The sequence below is a fragment of the Plecotus auritus genome, assembly GCF_963455305.1.
Source record: "Plecotus auritus genome assembly, chromosome: 4".
Lineage (NCBI taxonomy): Eukaryota > Metazoa > Chordata > Mammalia > Chiroptera > Vespertilionidae > Plecotus > Plecotus auritus.
Genome location: NC_137775.1, coordinates 70,535,536 through 70,555,618, shown reverse-complemented (window position 1 = coordinate 70,555,618; position 20,083 = coordinate 70,535,536). Strand labels below are relative to the sequence as shown.

At 40.2% G+C, this 20,083-nt stretch overlaps 1 protein-coding gene across 1 annotated transcript in view; it reads right to left on the bottom strand.

The window, feature by feature from the left end:
- The window catches only part of COL9A1 (collagen type IX alpha 1 chain), a 170,930-nt gene that overhangs the window by 78,944 nt on the left and 71,903 nt on the right, over positions 1 to 20,083 (bottom strand). Inside the window, exons 2-5 of the mRNA XM_080665321.1 lie at positions 10,385 to 10,461; positions 9,154 to 9,231; positions 8,884 to 9,016; positions 4,370 to 4,766 (exon numbers count right to left, since the gene is read on the bottom strand). Coding sequence (XP_080521447.1) covers positions 4,370 to 4,766; positions 8,884 to 9,016; positions 9,154 to 9,231; positions 10,385 to 10,461 — 685 coding nt within the window. The remainder of the gene's footprint in view (positions 1 to 4,369; positions 4,767 to 8,883; positions 9,017 to 9,153; positions 9,232 to 10,384; positions 10,462 to 20,083) is intronic.

The window sequence follows — 20,083 nt, the reverse complement described above, 5'->3', positions numbered from 1 at the left end:
GTTTGAGTTGTAGACCACGTGAGCAGCTGTATTGCAAGCCTTAGGAAAACCTCCTGAAATTGGTTTCTTTTTCCAATTTAAAAATGGAAAAGAGACAAAAGATACAATAGATATGGGAAAGTCACAAACAAGTACAATATAAATGAGTCTTTTAGCATTGATGCTCCATCAAATGTTGTTTTCAATTGCCTTTTTTATTAAGCGGTTCCTAAGGCTACCTCTTGACATCTGTAATTGCCAATAGAAGGGATATTTGTTTTTTTTACTTACTAAACAAAAGCAACCATTGATCCTGAAAAACAGTATTCAATTAATGCAGTGTCAAAGATTAGAATGAATCCAATTTCATGAAAGAAAATTGAAAAATACACTGTTCCTTGTTGTTTTCATGCTATTGGCACATTTCATTTTAATTTAAAATTTCTCACATAGTGATACTGAATATTTGCTGTCTGCAAATTGAGAAAAGGGTTGCCCTACCAATGTACTTCTTCTACCTCCCAGAATAGATGGATACCAATACTCATCACTCTCTAAGTCTTCTAAGGGACATGCAGTCACTTAATCTTCAGTAATTGTCAGCAACTTCAGTTTCAGCCAAATTTGGTGATTTCATAGGACATAAAATAAGAGGGCAAAGGGACAAGTTGTGGGCATCTGGGCTTTGTCTGGGAACTTGTATGGGTATTTGATCATTCTTAGTCTGGAAAAGTGAGAAGCAGTTTGGAAAACTAATAAAGTTTAAAAAGGAAAGAATTGGTAAACATGAGAATTCACAAATAAAAGGGTAATCCACATATTACCCTTTTATTAGTATAGATTGTTTACCATCTCAACCCCTCACCCTCTATAGACTGAAGAATATAAAAGCTGTGATTCCCTTTGCCTAGAATATTGGACCTTATATTCTTCTGGATAACTTTTATTCATCCCCATCATCTCCTTTAGGAAACATCCTTGAATTCCACTCTCAGGCCTCCCTGCCCTAATCTGAGTGAGGAGTTTTTCCTATGTGCTTCCATTCACTATCATGGTCCTTATTGTGTTATATTGTCACTAGAGGCCCAGTGCACGAAATTCATGCACAGGGGGAGGGGGGTGTCACTCAGCCCGGCCTGCACCCTCTCCAATCCAGGACTGCTGGCTCCTAACCACTCACCTGCCTGCCTGCCTGATCTCCCCTAACCTCTCTGCCTGCCTGCCTGCCTGGTCGTCCCCAACTGCCCTCCCCTGCCGACCTGGTCGCCCCCAACTGCCCTCCCCTGCCAGACTGGTCACCCCTAACTGCCCTCCCCTGCTGGCCTGGTCGCCCCTAACTGCTCTCCTCTGCTGGCTTGATCGCCCCTAACCACTTCTGCCTTGGCCCCCGCCACCATGGCTTTGTCCGGAAGGATGTCCAGATAGATATCCAGAAGACATCCAGTCTAATTAGCATATTACCCTTTTATTAGTATAGATTGTTTACCATCTCAACCCCTCACCCTCTATAGACTGAAGAATATAAAAGTTGCGATTAACTTTGTATACCCAGTATATAAGCACATGATGACATTCACATTCACTAAGTAAATAAACAAGCAGGATTAATGTCTGAGAAATGTTCCTTCTTTTTATTTAAAAAAAAAAATGTTTGTCCTGCAAAGTAAATTCGGGAAAATCTATGCAAATCACAAATGTCTTCCAAAATAAAAATGATGAGTTTTATAAGGAAGGATATATGGTTGCACATCTTTTTGTTTTTTATCAGAGGAAAGTTAGTTGCCATAGCAGAAAATAAGGTAGATTAGAAATTTTATGCCTAACCCTGTTTCTTGCAAGCTCAGAAACCTGCTTGAGATTACTTCTTCAATTGAGAAATAGAGATAATCCTATCTGTGCTTGTTAACTTATAAAAGTATTGCAAGGACCAAATAAGTTAATGGAAATGAAAGAATTTTGAAAACATTACATTGGTATATTAAGGGTAATAAAATGTTTTTTAAAGCATAAATGGGCTTTTCTTACATAGAGATTTCTACTTTTTCTTATACAGAGTGTAAGTTGAGGAATACATTTTGGTGATGAGTTTGAATTTGTCATTGTCACTGTCAGTCCTTGGATATAAGTAAAAGTTTTTTGGCCTATATCCTTGATCTATTTTAGTTTTTGTCACTACCATTACCACCACTATATCATCAAATATGGAATTTTTCATACCCTTAATATACTAAGACTCTGTGTTTCCTTGTGGGAGAGTCAGAAGTCAGTACAAAAGAAAAAATTGTTCAGGTCTGTTTCAAGTACTTTTAACATTGGCTACATTGTACTGACTGACAAACTCCTTGGTGAACCAGCAGCAAAATGTAACAGCAGCTTCCAGGTTCTCTGCTACATTCCTGCACTTCAAAGAATAAAGTGCCCTAACCGGTTTGGCTCAGTGGATAGAGCGTTGGCCTGCAGACTCAAGGGTCCCAGGTTCGATTTCAGTCAAGGGCATGTACCTTGATCGCGGGCACATCCCCAGTAGGGGGCGTGCAGGAGGCAGCTGATTGATATTTCTCTCTCATCGATGTTTCTAACTCTCTATCCCTCTCCCTTCCTCTCTGTAAAAAATCAATAAAATATAAAAAAAAAGAATAAAGTAGAAGATAACTGGTCCTTACTGGTCTCCATGGTGATATGAGACCAGACTTGTCAGAAAACTTACAATCAGCTATAACATTATTGGCTAATATACTGTAATATATGAAATAATATTGTGACTTTACTGTTCTGGCAACCAGATAATTTAATAGCATTCTAGCACCAGGATTCAGAATTATAATTACTTGTACTGTTTTCAAGGCTAATGAATCAAGAAATCAATTTTACAAGTACTTGATCAATATACATCACAGTGAGGGTGTCCCCTTAGGTCTTTTCCCCCCTCATCCCTGATATTACAGAAGTTCAGTGTTGTCTGAAAACCACTACAGTGCCATTGCAAAGATTAGACTGCCTAAAATTCAAAATGGCACAACAGTGGTCCCATGGGCTTTCTGACCCAGCACACTTGAGATGTGATAACTCATTCATTGAAGAAATACTTTCTCAAGTGTCTACAAGCCAGAGCAGCAATGTGCAGTTTCAAATTGTTTCCTGTCCATCACAGAATATAGAAATTTCACACTACTTTTCACACAAATCACACTTCTTCCCTTGGAAATAAGTTATTTGAACTATTCCATTACTGAGATGTCTGATAACCTTTCCCCCCTTTGGAGAAGGGCAGAGAAACAATTCAAAATCATTGTATCACCGCTGCTACATTCCATGACATGAGTTAGGTAACTAGAATTTAATAGCTCAGAGAGAGAGAGATTGGTATCAATAATTTCTTTATTGATCTGTAAATTCTTTAGTTTCCCCCAAAGAGCACTTGTCCTCTAATATATATATTTTTTAAAATCCTGTCATAATGCTATAAAATATCTTTTTAAATAATTATTCAGTGAGAATTTAACAATTCAAAATGACAGAATTATATGGTACTTGTTGGCACAATTATGTGTCATTATATTATTCCTTACCTTTATATCCATGGATCTCTATGATAAAATTATGAACAGAGCTCTAAAATTCTTTACTTTTATAATACTCCATGCAAGACCTACTTCTGAATAAATAATTATTTTGTCCTCTATACAATTTTCATTCTTACTTAGCAGACACCATATGGCTTCCTAACCACATCTTCTACATTCTGCAGTTAGTATCCCTCACCCGCTCCACACACACACACACACACACACACACACACACACACACACACATTTTCTCAAATGCATTTCATTCAAACCAAACACACTTCAGATCTTTGAATGTGGTCTACTTATTCTCTGCTTCTTTTCCTTTAATGTTCTTCCCTAAGCTAGAATGCACTTTCTCCTCTTCTTTTGTCAATTCAAATCTTTCCATTTCAAGGTTCATTGCTTTCAAGAAGCATGGAATTCTTGACTAACTGAATCCATCATTCATCTTAACCTTACTTTGAATCTTCGCATTAATTATTTATACACAATATGTACCACATGAGTACTGGTTTCTTTTAAGTCCCCTCCAAAGGATTCTGGGTACTCCAGGTGGACATGTAGCAACTCCCAAGTAGACTTTAAGCTCCTAAGACCAGGAGCCATCTACTTAAATTCCTCTGAATCCCTATCCTATCTGGTACATGCTATACTCAAAATAGTACTGAGGGCTTTTCTAAGAAGTGCTTGAGTGAATAAAAAGAGATGAATAACTGTTCATTGTTTAAGACATGCAGATGATTACTAAAGATCTCTGAGGTATTCATTTTTAGCAATCTGGCTTTGATTTAATCTACCATAGTGTATGATTTTATACTTACCGGAACAGAAACTTGAGGATTATCTACAAGTTTTCCCAGCACAGCAAAGCCATCGACATTGATTTGGCCTCGTGGCTTTATAGGCAAGGATTCAATCCTGTTGCAGTCAACAAAAAGAGTAGCACTGCTCCTTTCCACACCAATCATAACCTTATGCCACTGGGAGTCAAACAAGGAGGGCAAATTTGAAAAGGCTGCAGACTGGAGACTTCCATCCAGTCCCTTGTATGAAAATGCAACAGATTTTGTTTGGCCATTAATCTTCACGCCAACTTGCTCCTTCCCTGAGGAGTCCTGAATCTGCCAAATGCTCCAGTGCTTTTCAAGTGTGCTTCCAGTCATCCGAAAAGTAGTTAAAAAGGAGTATTCTTCAGGCAGTCCACCGGGATATAAATGCCTGAGTAAATTTTAAAACAGTAAACATAAATCTTGTTTTCTGTACCCATGCATATTACCATCGTCTCTTATGCTATTTTAGATTCTAGCTCTACAGAAAAGCTACAGTGTGAAAAACGATGCGCTGTTTGTTCCTTCATGACTGTCCATAAAGGCCTTCACAGAAGTTCAGTTATTCATGTACATTTATGCTCCATCCTAAAATACTCATTAAAAAAACCCTCCCTCAAAGCTAAAGAGAGTTCCCAATGCCACACAATCCCAACAATATTACTATTTATGCTGCCTAAAGAGCTACTGTTCAGCAATTTCATCTCAGCCAAGAAACACATCCTTACAAAGTTCTTGGCACCATTTCTCCTACGTATGAAAGAAGAGATCATTTGGAATTCAAATCAGCTCTGCTATTTTATGAGACCACTTAATTAAAGCAGCTTTTAATATTTTTATTTTAATATAACATGTTAGGATTATTTGCTATTTCCATAATTGCTTGGGTATTTCCCTCCATGATTATATCCTCCACCCATATAAGCATTTTGAGAATCGATAATTGTTCAGACTTGAGTAATTCTTTCACACTGAGCCTGTTTTTCATTTTCAGGGAGTTTCGAAGTGTGATGTTAAATTAGCAGCTGTTGTTTGTCACTAGATATGTGACAAGGGAAAGGTGACCAGTTCTTAATTCTCTGCTCCAACCTAATTGTTCCTCCATCTGACAACTGAATCTGTATCATTGCTACTTTATTGCTTTAAATGGCAGCCTCAGACTATCAGTGGCCCTAAGGCAGTGGTTGGCAAACTCATTAGTCAACAGAGCGGCAAACCGCGGCTCGCGAGCCGCAGTTTGCCGACCACTGCCCTAAGGCATCTCCAGTCTGTGTGGGAACTGTGATCTGTAGCTGCAACAACTACCTGGATCATGATGTTCCCATTTACTTCTAACTTGGTTATGTAATGCCAAAAACTTTTTAAAAATGGAGTTGTGGTGAGGTTGCTAGAAGAACAATTCATTAATAGACATATTGTTAAACCAAAGATATTTATCTATCTTTCTTTATGTCCAGTAAGATTATATACATATATATACATATATAATTTGTGTGTGCTTATATATACAAACATAATCAAGATTATAATGCTATTAATATTTTAAACTAGGCTAAAATAGCATGTCAATATGATAAGAGAAGAAAATTTCTCTCTGTTTCAAATTAATGAAATATATATGTATTTGTATAGACCTAAGACCATTTTAGAAGTCCTCACTAATTTATAGAACAGTCAGTCCCACTGTCTTTTTTTGAACACCTCAGATTCTGTTCTTGCAAATATGCTATGCACATGGATAAGTAAACTTGACAGCATACATAATTTAAAAGAAACTGGGTCTATAAATCATTTATTTCATTGTTACAATCTGCACAGAGTATCTTAAAAGGAGAACCATAAGGGTTTGAATAAAAGATAAGAAGTCTTTAGACCTTGAAACATTTGTTTATGACCTTAACCCAAGGAAAAGGTACAGATTGTATTTGTTAAGGCAAACAAACATGGCATGTTTGTAAGTATGAGCTGAGAATGAGAAACTACAGTGCCCAAAATAAAGAATGCAAACAGCAAAATATTGTCTCATGATCTTTCAAAAAAATTGAAAAGAAAAGTAAGAATAATCTGTGACTCTATCTCGTTCATCCCAAGTGCCATATTCACCTTCCCACTACTAAGTTTCTATTTTGCTCGCTTAGAGTCTATATTCTCCAGCACAGAAATTCCCTTTACACCAAGGCAGTCTACCCCTTGCGTGATCTGAGAGCAATTCCAGCCTATCTTGCCACCTGGTTTTTAATGATTAGGACTTGGAGGGCAGCTTGAAAAGAAAGCATTCACTAAGGAGAAAAGACTCCCACCTGCATACACTCTCTCATTCTAGTGCTCTCCACCACTTATGGCAACTACCACTGTGTACCAGGCTCTATTCAAGCCTTCTCCGTTGATTTACATTTGCTCCTCATTGGCGCTCTTGACATAGTTATTATTATGCCTAATTGCAGTCTGAGGGCACTGAAGCTGTTTATTTAAGTAACTTGCCCAAGAATGGACTTTATTACCTAATTGGGACTCCATCTATCTTAGGCCTTTGGCTCTCCTCCTTCTCTTTGTATTTCTTTCTCCTACTTCCTTCTTCATCCTTTCTTTTGTTTTTTTATGTCCTTTCTTTTTTTCAACGTAATAAGCCTTGCCAGTAAAGCGAGAGATTTTAGTATTTGTGGGGATACAGAGAGTCACGGAGATAGTGAATATGGGACATTGACTATGACCTGTTAAAAAGTATTTGGAGCAATTCTAGGCACTTAGAAAGGAACAACAAAAAAGGTGCACAGGAGGTAGGGGATCTATGTGCCCTTCAATTTCTGAATTTAAAGTCAGTGATACTCCAGACTGTACCTTAAATTGTAGAAGAGAAATTAAGTCAGCAAATTGGAGTTTTTGTCATGTTTTACTATTTTATTAAAGAAATTAAAATATGAACGTTTTCAAAAATTATTTAGGAAGACAACTAACATGTCTGTGCATGAAAAGAAAATATAAGAGAAAAACCTTAATTGCTGTTATTATGCCTTTAATTGTTCCAAATGTGAATGGTTTTCCAGGGTCAGTATCAAATCGTGGCTGGAAGCACAGCCTCTGAAGCCATTCTACCTGTGGTTTCAGTCTTTCCAGCACCTCCCAACCCTGTGACCTTATGCAAGTAATTTAAACTCTCTAACTTCAGTTTCCTCCTCCATAAAATATGGATAATAATGTCCTCACCACAGGGGTGTGATGAAGATGAGGTTTAATGTTAATTGGGAAATTTATCAAAAGTATGTATACAGCAAATTTTTCATTATCATAAACATTTAGAGTTTCTATAATATTCTTTACTGTTCTAAATAATCATTATTTACCTTTACACCATAATTTCTATCAAAGCCTTAAATTGCTTGTTCATCTACCAAAGGAGTCTTAATTTTTTTTCAGTGCACTAAGACGCAATCATAATAGTCACATATAAGGTACTAGGTGACATCAAACTGAAAGCTCATTTATAACAATGGGATGACTCAACACTTACACATAAACAAAAGCATCTCAGTAATGAGTGATTTGAAGGATAAAAGAGTTCCAGAGAAAGAGACAAATGAAGTGGGGGATTTTTTAAATTATTATTATCACTACCATTGTTCCGGTTATCATTGCTTTAGTTTTGATTTTTTAAAATTGATTTTCAGAGAGAGAAAAAAACATTGATTTGTTGTTCTACTTATTTATGCATTCATTGGTTGATTCTTGTATGTCCCCTGGCCAGGGATTGAACCCACAACGTTGGTGTATCAGAATTATGCTCTAACCAACTGAGGTACTCCTCCAGGGCCTTAGTTTTACTTTGGTTCCTGCCAGGAGCCAAGCACTGCATGTGTGTTTCCATTTCAGCACCAGGACGTTTGAACAGCACCATTGTGAGTCCTCTAACCACGCACCGGCTCCTAGTTAAATTTATGCTTAACCTCTGGCACTTTTCACAGAGACTTCTTTCAGTCAAAACCAGACAAATTATAGAAAAACAGTGCATTGAGTAATAAGAACTTGTCCTGAATCAATGTATAATAGTCTCGGTGATCCACCTCCACCCCCAACCCTCGTTCCTGGAATGGGAAATTACATACTGAAAACATGAAAGGCATTCATATATTCAGGCACTGAAGATAGATAAGTAAATAATTCCTTCATATTTAAATAAAATCACAATTCAAGAAACATTGAGCAAGAAAGTTCTCTAACATTGGCTAGCTTTTTATTTTAAAAAATGCATTTCAGGGCCCTAGCTGGTTTGGCTCGGTGGATAGAGCATCAGCCTGTGGACTGAAAGGTCCCTGGTTTGATTCCAGTCAAGGGCGCATGCCCAGGTTGCAGGCTCAGTCCTCAGTAGGGGGCCTCCAGGAGGCAGCCAATCAATGATTCTCATCATTGATGTTTCTATCTCTCTCTCCCTCTCCCTTCCTCCCTGAAATCAATAAAAATGTTTTTTTAAATGCATTTGAGGCAGATGATTAGATTAATTTTTTAAATATTACCTGGTTGGAATCCTGAAGTCTACATTATTTCCCAATTTGTAAGCCACTTGTAATGCAGTTGATCCCACTATCCTTTGTATAGCTCTTCTAGATGCTGCTTTATCTACCTGGAACTGAGAAATCAAGTCAAACCCTATAAAAAGGGAACAAAAAATTAGAAGTCCACATTGAGATTGGTTTTGTTCCTTTCCACAGCCTACCCAAATACAGTAATATTTTAGATAGGTTTACAGAAAGCATGCATTTTCAATATGATACATTGCTACTCACCCGGTAAATCATCTTGGCCAATTCTGACTTTTGGACAGAGCTCATTTTCACCATTAGGAACTGAATTGATAGGAAACCCTACAAAAGAGATCACATGTCATCCTACCTCACCTCTTACTGGGATCATGGGGAATGTGTCAATAATAATAAGAGCTGAGCAATTATTTAAAGCACTATATTATACCAAGCAGCTTGCTTGTAAGTGTATTTGGCTTTAACGCTAGGACTGTGATTATAACTCATTCATTTCGATTCATCCTGGAAGGGAAGCAAGGCACAAAGGTGCTTTAATAATTTGTGCTGGGAAAAGGTTTCTTTGGGGGAAGTTAGGAATTTGTTCCTTTTGGAACTGGAGCTGCACAATGTTCTGAATGGCACAGTGTCAGAGGCCTGTTTGGAAAACTTTTGGTGGTTTGGGCTAGAAAATATTCCTTAAATACCACAAATTTTAGAATTCCCAAGAGAATCCAGAGCCGGCCTTGAGCCAGTTCAGTGAGAGTTCTGGATAGGGGAGTTCTTAGGAATCTTTGTCAAACAGAGGAGGGATTCGGTGGAGTCTCTGGTTCACTAATCCTAAATAAAATATAAAGAACACATTTAATTTCAGAAGCTCATTCTAAGAGATCAAATAAGGGTCCCAACTAGACTGTTGCTAGTATCCTAAAATGAGGAAGAGTAGTAAGAAGAAAATGAAAAGGATTAAATACAAAATTTGATGGGGATTCCTAGAATGAAACTGGGTGCTCCTTACACAAGTGGAAGGTTGTGGCGAAGGAGTGTTTTTCACCACCTACTGTAACTATACAACCCTTGTGCCCTGCAGAGACTCACCTGATGGTAGAAACGTCCTACACTTCAGAAAAAGCATCTTACAGCTGCAAAGCTTTGGCCCAGACATCCCAGTACATCAAACAAATCCCCCTGTGACCCCAGTTTAATGGCTTCTATACATCTATCCAACCAGCCAGCCAGCCAGCCATCCACCTAGCCATCTGAACAAACTGGCTTTCCTGCCAACTTTGATCACAGCCATGACTTCTGCTTTACACCCAGCATTTACCACAGAAAACCATAGAGTATCCATTCTTATAAGTCGGCCAGGGCCAAAGCAGAATTGGAGAGAGGGTATGAGGGACCATGGGTGCCTCACTCAGTCCTCACTTAGCCACCGCCCTGCCTGATCCCTCTGGGAACAAGTGATATTTCAAAATCTAGAAACTGTGGCCCTTACTTGGGCGACGCTTGACGGCAGTCGCAGATGCACAGGGTTCCAGGAAACTGCATACAAAGAAGAAAACTGAAATTTTCCTGAAAAGGAGAAAAGAAAATGACTCATACAGAAGTCCCTCCAGCTGGGGACTACTTTAGTATTTTTAAGCATGGTAAAAACCTAATTGATGTAGATGATCAAATCTCAGTATAGTTTTTTGGTTTTTTGTTTTTTTTTTTTGGAGTCTTATTGAGAAATTTAATGAATTCTCACATTTTCAGCTCCTACTCTAAAACAATCATTAAGTCGTTGTTCTTTCTACCTCACTGTCTCCATTTCTACCTATCTCCCTGTTTATAAATTTCCTTGTCTCTGTTTTCTTTCATCTTAGTTTTTCTGCCTCTCCATTTTGGTGGCTGTCTTTCTCTCTTTCTCTGTCTCTCTCTTCTGTCTCCCATGCTTGCTATTTTTTGGTCTCACTTTCTCATCTGTCTCTCTCTATTTCTGTCTCTGTTCCTGTCTCTCTCCTCTCATCTCTCCCTTTACCTCCCCTCATCTTGTCACCCCTAGCCATCTCCCCACCACTCTTTCCAGTGTCGAGGTCTTACCAGAAGGTCTTCATTTTCTCAATTGGTTTTTGTTGTTGCCAATCGTCCCAATGAAGCAGGGATTGTTGGGGAGTCAGTACTCCCCAAAGACCCCTTCACTGTCACCCCAGGACTGAGGAGTTCTGGACCCAGCCTTGGTTCCTCCTGCCCCTGTAAGGGCTACAAGCAAAAGAGTGAACCAGAGCCATCTGGTGACACTTTAAACCAAAGGAGAAGGAAGGGGTGGGGAAAGGTGGGGGGTGTGGCCCCAAAGCTAACAAGGTTACACTGAAGGAGGGATTAGCAAGGGAAAATTTGCTGAAAAGAAAAAAAGAAAACACATTTCAGGATGTGGAGAAATTCACTAGAAAAACCCAAGCAAACTGGTATAAGAACACAGTGGAAGCTTTTAGAACTGCTATAGGAACACAGTGAACCTTTTAGAGGACTGGGGTTCAGAAAGCTCACAGGAAGAGATGTGGGAACTCTTGGGAGCTTTGGTGCCCATCCAACCTAGGTTTGAATCCCTGTTAGTGCAGAAATTTACTAGTTACATATCCTTGGGCAAATTAGTTAATCTGCCTGTCACACCCGTTGCCTTCATTGAAAAACAGGTTGAAAGTAGTTCCTAAAACAATTGTTTTGAGAATTAAGCAAGATAGCCACTCAGAGAATCTAATGCTTGCCTCTGGAGAGCAATCATTATTCCTCATATTACCTGCATTATAGCTAACACTTCACTACCGCGCCCCTCTGTGGAAAATACCTGAAGCTTAATGACTTTAATTCTCTCCCTATAAGGTAAGACTAAAATGTTTCCTAATCTATCGATGAGATAACCGGGCACAGAAAATGAAGTAACTTGTCCAAAGTTGCACAGCTAATTACTCAATACACGTTAGCCCCCTCTTCTTCGTGCTTGATAAATGTAACATCAGGCCCCCTAGTTCTTATTTCTTCTTAAACTCGATAATTACCAGAGCCGAGCAGAATATCTTTGGAAATAAGCAGTACATTATCCTCTTTAACCAAGTTGAGAGCAGGTTACAGGGAGCACAGACTTGTAGAGAGAGATTTTGTCAGGACCATGTCACACATACACACCCTCTGTCCAGCTCCGAGAGAGAGAGAGAGAGAGAGAGAGAGAGAGAGAGAGAGAGAGAGAGAGAGAGAGAGAGAGAGGGAGAGAGAGAGAGAGAGAGAGAGAGAGACCCCAACCCACCCACTCAGGATAGCCTGCTTCTGGCTCCATCTTAGGGAATATGACAGTCCTGTCCTATAACAGGGACATTTAGGTTCAGAAGATCCAGTTATCTTAATAAATTGTGGTATCTAGAATAAGGTAGTTTTGCTTCCTTGAACATTTTTTTTATTTTTAAATTAATTGAAAAATAAATAGCATTGTTTCTTATTTTTTTTTTTATAAATTTTATTTCCTCCTCTGCCTCCCTCAGCTCAATGGAGAGTTTGCCCTGATCAGCTGGGAACCAGGCAACCTTGAACATCTGTGCCACTTGTTCAACATTCCTTTACTAGTCGTGAACTACCTGTTGGGGCCCTCCCTGCATAGGGACATCCAGTTCCTCACATCATTTGGAGTTTTCTACAAGGCCCTGTCATTCTCCTTCCATCTGTCAGAATTCTAATTCCCTAGGGCATCCATTCTGGCCAAGTCACAAGTGGTCATAGCCTCACTCATTCTTATAAGTCGACCAGGGCCTATTTAAATGGAGTTCTTTATTAACCCAGGGAACTGAACCTCTAATGGTAGGACTTCAGAGGAGGAATGGTGCAGCAGGGACCTCCCTGACATTCTAAAATCACACAAGATAAGCCAGCCCTTGATCCATAGGAATAAAAGGCATTTTCCAAAGGGACCCTCTCCACTGAAGTTCTTTATTTGCCGTGTAGTTGAAATGCCTCATAAAATTCATAGAACAGTAGGACCAATTCCTTACCTTTAATATGACTATACTAGAGGCCCGGTGCACGAAATTCGTGCACGGGGTGGGGGGGTGGGGGGGTGTCCCTCAGACCAGCCTGCACCCTCTCAAATCTGGGACTGCTCAAGGGATGTCCGACTGCCCGTTTAGGCCCGATCCCGGTGGGATCGGGCCTAAACGGGCAGTCGGACATCCCTCTTACAATCCAGGACTGCTGGCTCCCAACTGCTCACCTGCCTGCCTTCCTGATTGCCCCTAACCGCTTCTGCCTGCCAGCATGATCACCCCCTAACCACTCCCCTGCCAGCCTGATTGATGCCTAACTACTCCCCTGCCAGCCTGTTTTCCCCTAACTGCCCTCCCCTGCAGGCCTGGTCACCCCTAACTGCCCTCCCCTGCAGGCCTGATCACCCCTAACTGCCCTCCCCTGCAGGCCTGGGTCCCCCCCAAATGCTCTCCCCTGCAGGCCTGGTCACCCCTAACTGCCCTCCCCTGAAGGCCTGGTCACCCCCAACTGCTCTCCCCTGCAGGCCTGGGTCCCCCCCAACTGCCCTCCCCTGCAGGCCTGGTCACCCTTAACTGCCTTTCCCTGCAGGCCTGGTCGCCCCCAACTTCCCTCTTCTGATGGCTTAGTCACCCCTATCTGCCCTCCCCTGCAGGCCTGGTTCCTCCCAACTGCCCTCCCCTGCTGGCCTGATCACCCACAACTGCCCTCCCTTGCAGGCCTGGTCCCTCCCAACTGCCCTCCCCTGCTGGCCATCTTGTGGTGGCCATCTTGTGTCCACATGGGGGCAGGATCTTTGACCACATGGGGGCAGCCATCTTGTGTGTTGGAGTGATGGTCAATCTGCATATTACTCTTTTATTAGATAGAATAGAGGCCTGGTGCACCGGTGGGGGCCAGCTGGTTTGCCCTGAAGGGTGTCCTGGATCAGGGTGGGGGTTCCCTTGGGGCGTGGGGCTGCCTGGGCAAGGGGCCTGTGGTGGTTTGCAGGCCGGCCACACCCCCCAGCGACCCAAGCGGAGGCCGTGGTATCTGGGGTTTATTTATCTTGTACAATTGAAACTTTGTAGCCTGGAGCAGAGCCAAGCCTTCTGCTTGCTCGGTGGCGGCACCCATTTCTGTTGGGATTTATGTATCTTCTATAATTGAAACTTTGTAGCCTTAAGCAGAGGCCTGGGCCGGCCAGGGTGTGCGGAAAGCTTGGCTTCCTCCATCACTGGGGGCAACCCTAGCCTCCTGCTCTTTCCAGCTCCATGACTGCCGCCATTTCTGTTTGGGTTTATGTATCTTCTATCATTGAAACTTTGTAGCCTTGAGTGGAGGCCTAGGCTGGCAAGGGCAGGCGGAAAGCTTGGCTTCCTCCATTGCCGGGGAAACCCAAGCCTCCCTCCTGCTCTCTGTGGCCGTAGCCATCTTGGTTGGGTTTATTTGCATATTCACTACTGATTGGCTGGTGGGCGTGGCTTGTGGGTGTGGCTTTTGGGTATAGAGGAGTGATGGTTAATTTGCATATTATTCTTTTATTAGATAGGATTATTTTGCAAGTATTCTCTTGAAGTGAAGTCACCAAAAACTAATAACATTAATTAAAGATGCATACTGTTTTGACTTACTTTATAGATTAAAACAAACAGGCACTAAAAACTAGCTTCCTAAGAATACCTAGTTGTAAGCTTTCTTCTGTCTAGCTTGTTTTAAAAATAAAAGGCCCAAAATGCCTGGTGGAACACAGCAGTTGTGTGAGGATGCTGCACATCAGCCACAGCTAGAGCCTGAAATTTATCATGGAAATCTCCGGCTGAGAAGTTGATTAACAATCAGGGAGTTGCTAAAACTAGGACTCCCACAGTTTTGCATTGGGTTCAGTTATACTGTAAAGAAATTTCACCACAATCAAAGCTCTATTTTTAATCTGCTTATTTTGGTTCTGTCCTTGTAATTGTAGCCTAATCATACATAGCAAGCAAATAGAGCCCCATGATGATAGCCATTTCTCTCTGAAATCACTCACAAATAAATGTGTTCTCGCCATGGACCATTAAAACCAGAATGTGTTATTTAACACAAACCACCCCCCACCCCCAAGCTTTTCAGCATATTACTTAAATATGAGCATTTACATTTTCCCCAAGGAAGAGAGAACTCAATTCCCTTCATGGCCCATGTGAGTCTAGGAGCTGTTGCTATATATTTGCTGCTTTGTGGTTCTTCCGTTTGTAGCATCTGATGCATGTCCTAAGCTTCTTTGGTTTCTTCCAATAAACCTCACATGCTGGCCCATCTGCGTTTCTCTGCACAGTGGAAAGCCTTTCTTTCTTTTATAATTTTTTTATTGATTTCAGAGAGGAAGGGAGAAGGAGAGATAGAAATAGAAACATCAATGATGAGAGAGGATCATTGATCAGCTGCCTCCTGCACACCCCTTACTGGGGCTCAAGCCCGAAACCCAGGCATGGTTCATAGATCAACACTCAGCCACTGAGCCACACCAGCCAGGCAGCCTTCCTTTCTAACAGGGCTCCCCAAAGCTTCATCAGAATCACCTGAATGGCTTGTTAAAAACATAGCACTGGCTCCGCCCAGGAGTTTCTGATTCAGGCGATTTAAAGTGGGTCTGAGAATTTACATTTTCAACAAGCTCCCTGGTGCTGCTGGTGCTGCAGTCCAGTGAGAAATGCTGCTCATGTGGTCACCTTTTCAACTCTGTTACGCTGCCTCTCCTTTGTTACAACTGATATTGACTTGCAGACTGTGAGTGTTTAATAAGTATTTGCTGAATAATTTTTATTATATTTATTGGGGTAACATCAGTTAATAACATTATATAAATTTCAGGTGTACAACTTAAATATATGACACTTGTATGCGCTATTATGTGCTCACCACCCAAAGTCTAGTCCCCTTCCTTCACCATGTAGCCCCCTTTATCTTCTTTATCCTCCCCCCACCCTCCTCTTCTGATAACCTTCGTTCTCTGGTCTGTATCTCTGAGTTTGTTTGGGGTTTTTTGTTCATCTGTTGCTTTTTGTTTAATTTTTTAAATAATTATCCGTTGAACTCATAAGAACTGCTGGTAACTTTTGAGCTCATGAAAAAACTTGTACTAATTTTCTTACTGGATGTGTATTAAGAAATTTACTTGGGAGCCCGTCCTGTGAGGCTCAGTGGTTGAGCGTGGACCTATGAACCAGGAGGTCACGGTTCCATTCCCAATTAGGGCACATATCCACGTTGCAGACTGGATCCCTGCTGGGGATGTGCAGGAAGAAGCTAATTGATGTTTCTATCTCTCTCTTCCTCTACCTTCCTCTCTCTCTAAAATAAATAAAAACATTTTTTTAAAGAAATTTACTTGGCAGAATTAACTGCAAAAACCCAAGGATTCCCTTCTGCACTGTTATCATTTATCAACCAAAGAATATGTGTGCTCCTGAATTCTTTGTTTCCCTTTATCAGTAAAAGAGAGAGAACCTTGATTCCGAAATTGTTCCTTCTCTTTTATGAAAGAGCCCGTAAATGAATGTTGTTTTATGTTGCATCCTATGAAACTCTATGTGCATTCACTAGCTTCACACTCTGCGAAATGTTTTGTCTGCACTAGGTGGCAGTGTAATCCTGATATTTGAAACGTAAGCAAAGAAATCCAACTAGAATTTGATTTCCAGTCTTTAGGTAGATAACTTTGATTTTTATGCAAATATTCCACTCTTGGTTGTTTTCCATAAATATATATGAGCCATGCTCTCTGCCCTCCCTCACCACCACCAATTTTGAGTCTTAAGGCATCTCCAAAGTTAATGCTGTGGGCTCTAGAGTCAGACTGCTTAGGTTCAAATCTCAGCACCAACACTTGCTAGCTGGGAGACCCTGGAGAGATAATAAACCTCACTGTGACTCAGTTTCCTCACCTGTAAATTTGAATAATAAAAGTACCCATGTTATAGGTATAAGAATTAAACTAGAGTTTAAAATGGTGCCTGGAACTCAATAAATTTTAGCTACAAATGTTCTTGTTGTTATAATGCTCTCTCCTTAATTCTCCCACTCAACCCCACTCTGCTGCAGTAAATAGTGGTGAATTTATTTCTTCTTAGTAAGAAAGAATGTAGTGGTGCTGGAAACTCAAAACTCTTTGAAAATATACGACTACTGAAAAAATTCACCTATAGATACCAAAGTAAATCAATTCAAAGCCCCCTCCTCCCTTTAATACTCAGATCTTTGGTTATTTGCTTCACTTTTGATTTTTCCTCCTGCAAAACTGAGATTCATAAATCCTTTAAGTTTACCTCAGCATCAATGAGACCTTCTCTTTCATAACATGCTAAGATTTTTCAAGAATGCTTATCGTCATGATCTCCTTTGTACCTCACAACAATCCAACAAGATAGTTGTGACCATTCTGTTTTCCTAGTGAAGAAACTTAGGTGAAAAGGAAAAAAAATGTATAAATCCATAGTTACTTGGTGACAAAAAAGGTACTCCAGTCTATTGACTGAATCTTGAACTGATACAAAGAAAAGGCAACTCTACTAACCACTGTACCAACAGTGAAACAGCTGTTTATAAAGATATATATATATAATTATATATATATATATATAATTATATATATAATTGTTTTCTTCATTTGAGAATATGTGAAATTATAGAAAATGTAGACATAGAAAAAAGAAAAAGATCACTCAGCGAGATAACTCACCATTAACATTTTAGACTATTTTCTCCTAGTCCTTTTTCTATGCACAAGTTGTGGTCATACTCTTCATAGTTTTACAACTTGCATAAATGCTCATCACTTAAAGTACTTACACATTTTCTTTCACAAAAGTTAAATTCAATCATATAGCACAAAGTAGATACCAAAGCCCAGGTGTACGAACTTTGTCTTGAAGTCAAGATGATGGATTTTAACTATAACTACTGTAACCTTGAAAAGGAAACAATTTCAGAGACATGTTTGAGTAACTGGGGGAGATTCTTCTCTTTCTCACCCAAAATCATGTGGGACTATAAACTCCCAACTAACTGGCTAACCACAAAGCAGCAGAGGTCTGAGTAGACATTCCAGAAGCACCCAAGGGCAGCCACAGGGGCGTGCCACCTCCTGCCATTCCTGCATTTCAAATATCCCTGAAACCATGATTAATGCCAGAAATAGCAATAGCGACTGACACATGGGCAGGTGATAAAGAGCCTTTGTTCTTAAAGGCTGAACTTAGAGCCTTTACAAGCTGAAAGGGCCCTAGCATTAGCACAGTCATTGTCATTTTATAGGTGAGGTAAGTGATGTTTCAAGATGTTTGATAACTTGCTAGGGCCAAGATGACAGGCCAAAGCTAAACTTGAGTTTATCTAACATCAAAGCCAATGTTCTTCCTCTAATGTGTTGTTTCTGAGTACACACAACACACACACACACACACACACACACACACACAATGCAGTTTGCTTAAGTATATTTTCCATTTCACTGTGCACCTAATCCTCCACTATCATTTTCTTTTTTTCATAAACCACCAAGCTGTCCTGCAAGAGCTGATTAGTTTTGCCCATTGTACTGGTCACCAACTTGGTGCCCTCACTGAGCAAGCTGCGTCCAAAGATTTACCTTAGTGGTGCTTTTTGTAAGTAAAGGCAGTAGGAAAGGTCATTTCTATATTTTCCTGTGGTTCTATGTATATCAAGATTTGCCTCAGATTCTAAATTCTCACCAGTTAAGGACATCAATTATTCATTACCTCTCCCATACTTCCTTTTATTACCTACTGCAGACATTATTTTGTATATTCTTTGGGAGTCAAATGCTCAACCGGCACTATATTTAAAGCACAGTGCTGAGTACTGAGAAAATTTTCAGAGCCAAAGAATGCCTTATTTGCCCTCAAGGAAAAAGGACACACACGCACTAAAACTATGAAGCACACTTTGGCCTGAAGGGAACCCCCAAAGAAAACAAGTTGTTTAAAATCATAAACAAATTGTCCTAGAGACAGGAAAACCAAAAGCAACTGATACTGTCCAGAAGGATTCAAAAGCATTTCACAGAGAAAGTGACATTTTAACTTGACCTTGAGGAATAAATCATATTTGACAAACAGAAAATGGCAGAAAGGGTTACAAGGCAGTCGAGATAATGAGAACCAAACCTCAGAGGCATGATAATGTGTGGAATGTATTTAATTATGTTAAAGGCATGTTTTAACTTTTTGAAAATATTATTTGTATGTCATTGTGAACTCAGGGATGGAGAAAAATAGTATCATTAAGGTACATTTAGTAAATAAATAGTCAGTCCAACAATGTTTATGACTACCTTATACTAGGCTGCCTATCACATTAGTATTTTGCCACTGAAAAATAAATCAGCAATTTTATTTGCTAGAGTGGGAAATGTAAATAAGTGCTTCAGCTACAGAGGGGCAAATTCTAGGAGAACCTTTTTGTTGTCTGCAAAGGATTCTCAGTTTGGGGATTCCTTTAATAGCCCTAACCAGTTTGGCTCAGTGGATAGAGCATTGGCCTGCGGACTGAAGGGTCCCAGGTTTGACTCCAGTCAAGATCATGTACCTTGGTTGCGGGCACATCCCAGTAGGGGGTGTGAAGGAGGCAGCTGACCTATGTTTCTAACTCTCTATCCCCCTCCCTTCCTCTCTATAAAAAATCAAGAAAATACATTTTTTTAAAAAGACTTAAGAAACACCAGGTGGCCCTGTTAGCAGCCTCATGGGTAAAAGAGGCAAGATGTCTTCTCTAGGACAAAACAAGTTATTTGCTACCATTTACTAGTAAGTTACAATTCGTTTTTTTTCATCAATACTAGTAATAGGCTACTAAGCTTGGCTAAAGTTGGGTGCTAGGAAGGGTCAATGGCATAAGCAGTTAGCAAAGCTTTCATGTCCTTGGGGAAAAGCTGATCAGTAAACAAAGATAACATCACTTCCAAAAAGAAAGGTCCAAAAGAATTCTGGTTACATACTAAGCAATCGTTTCAGACTGCAAGAAGGAAGGCACGGAGCCAAGAATGGGAGATGTGTTATGTGCAGAAAAAAAGATTTGAAATTGAAGTTGCTCTGAACAGTGAAATGAGCTCTCTCGTGGAGCTCAAAAGGGAGGCAGAGAAAAATGCAGAGTGTAGCTGGAGCAACTTAAATGGAAATCAGCATGCCCATGGTGTGTTTCCTAG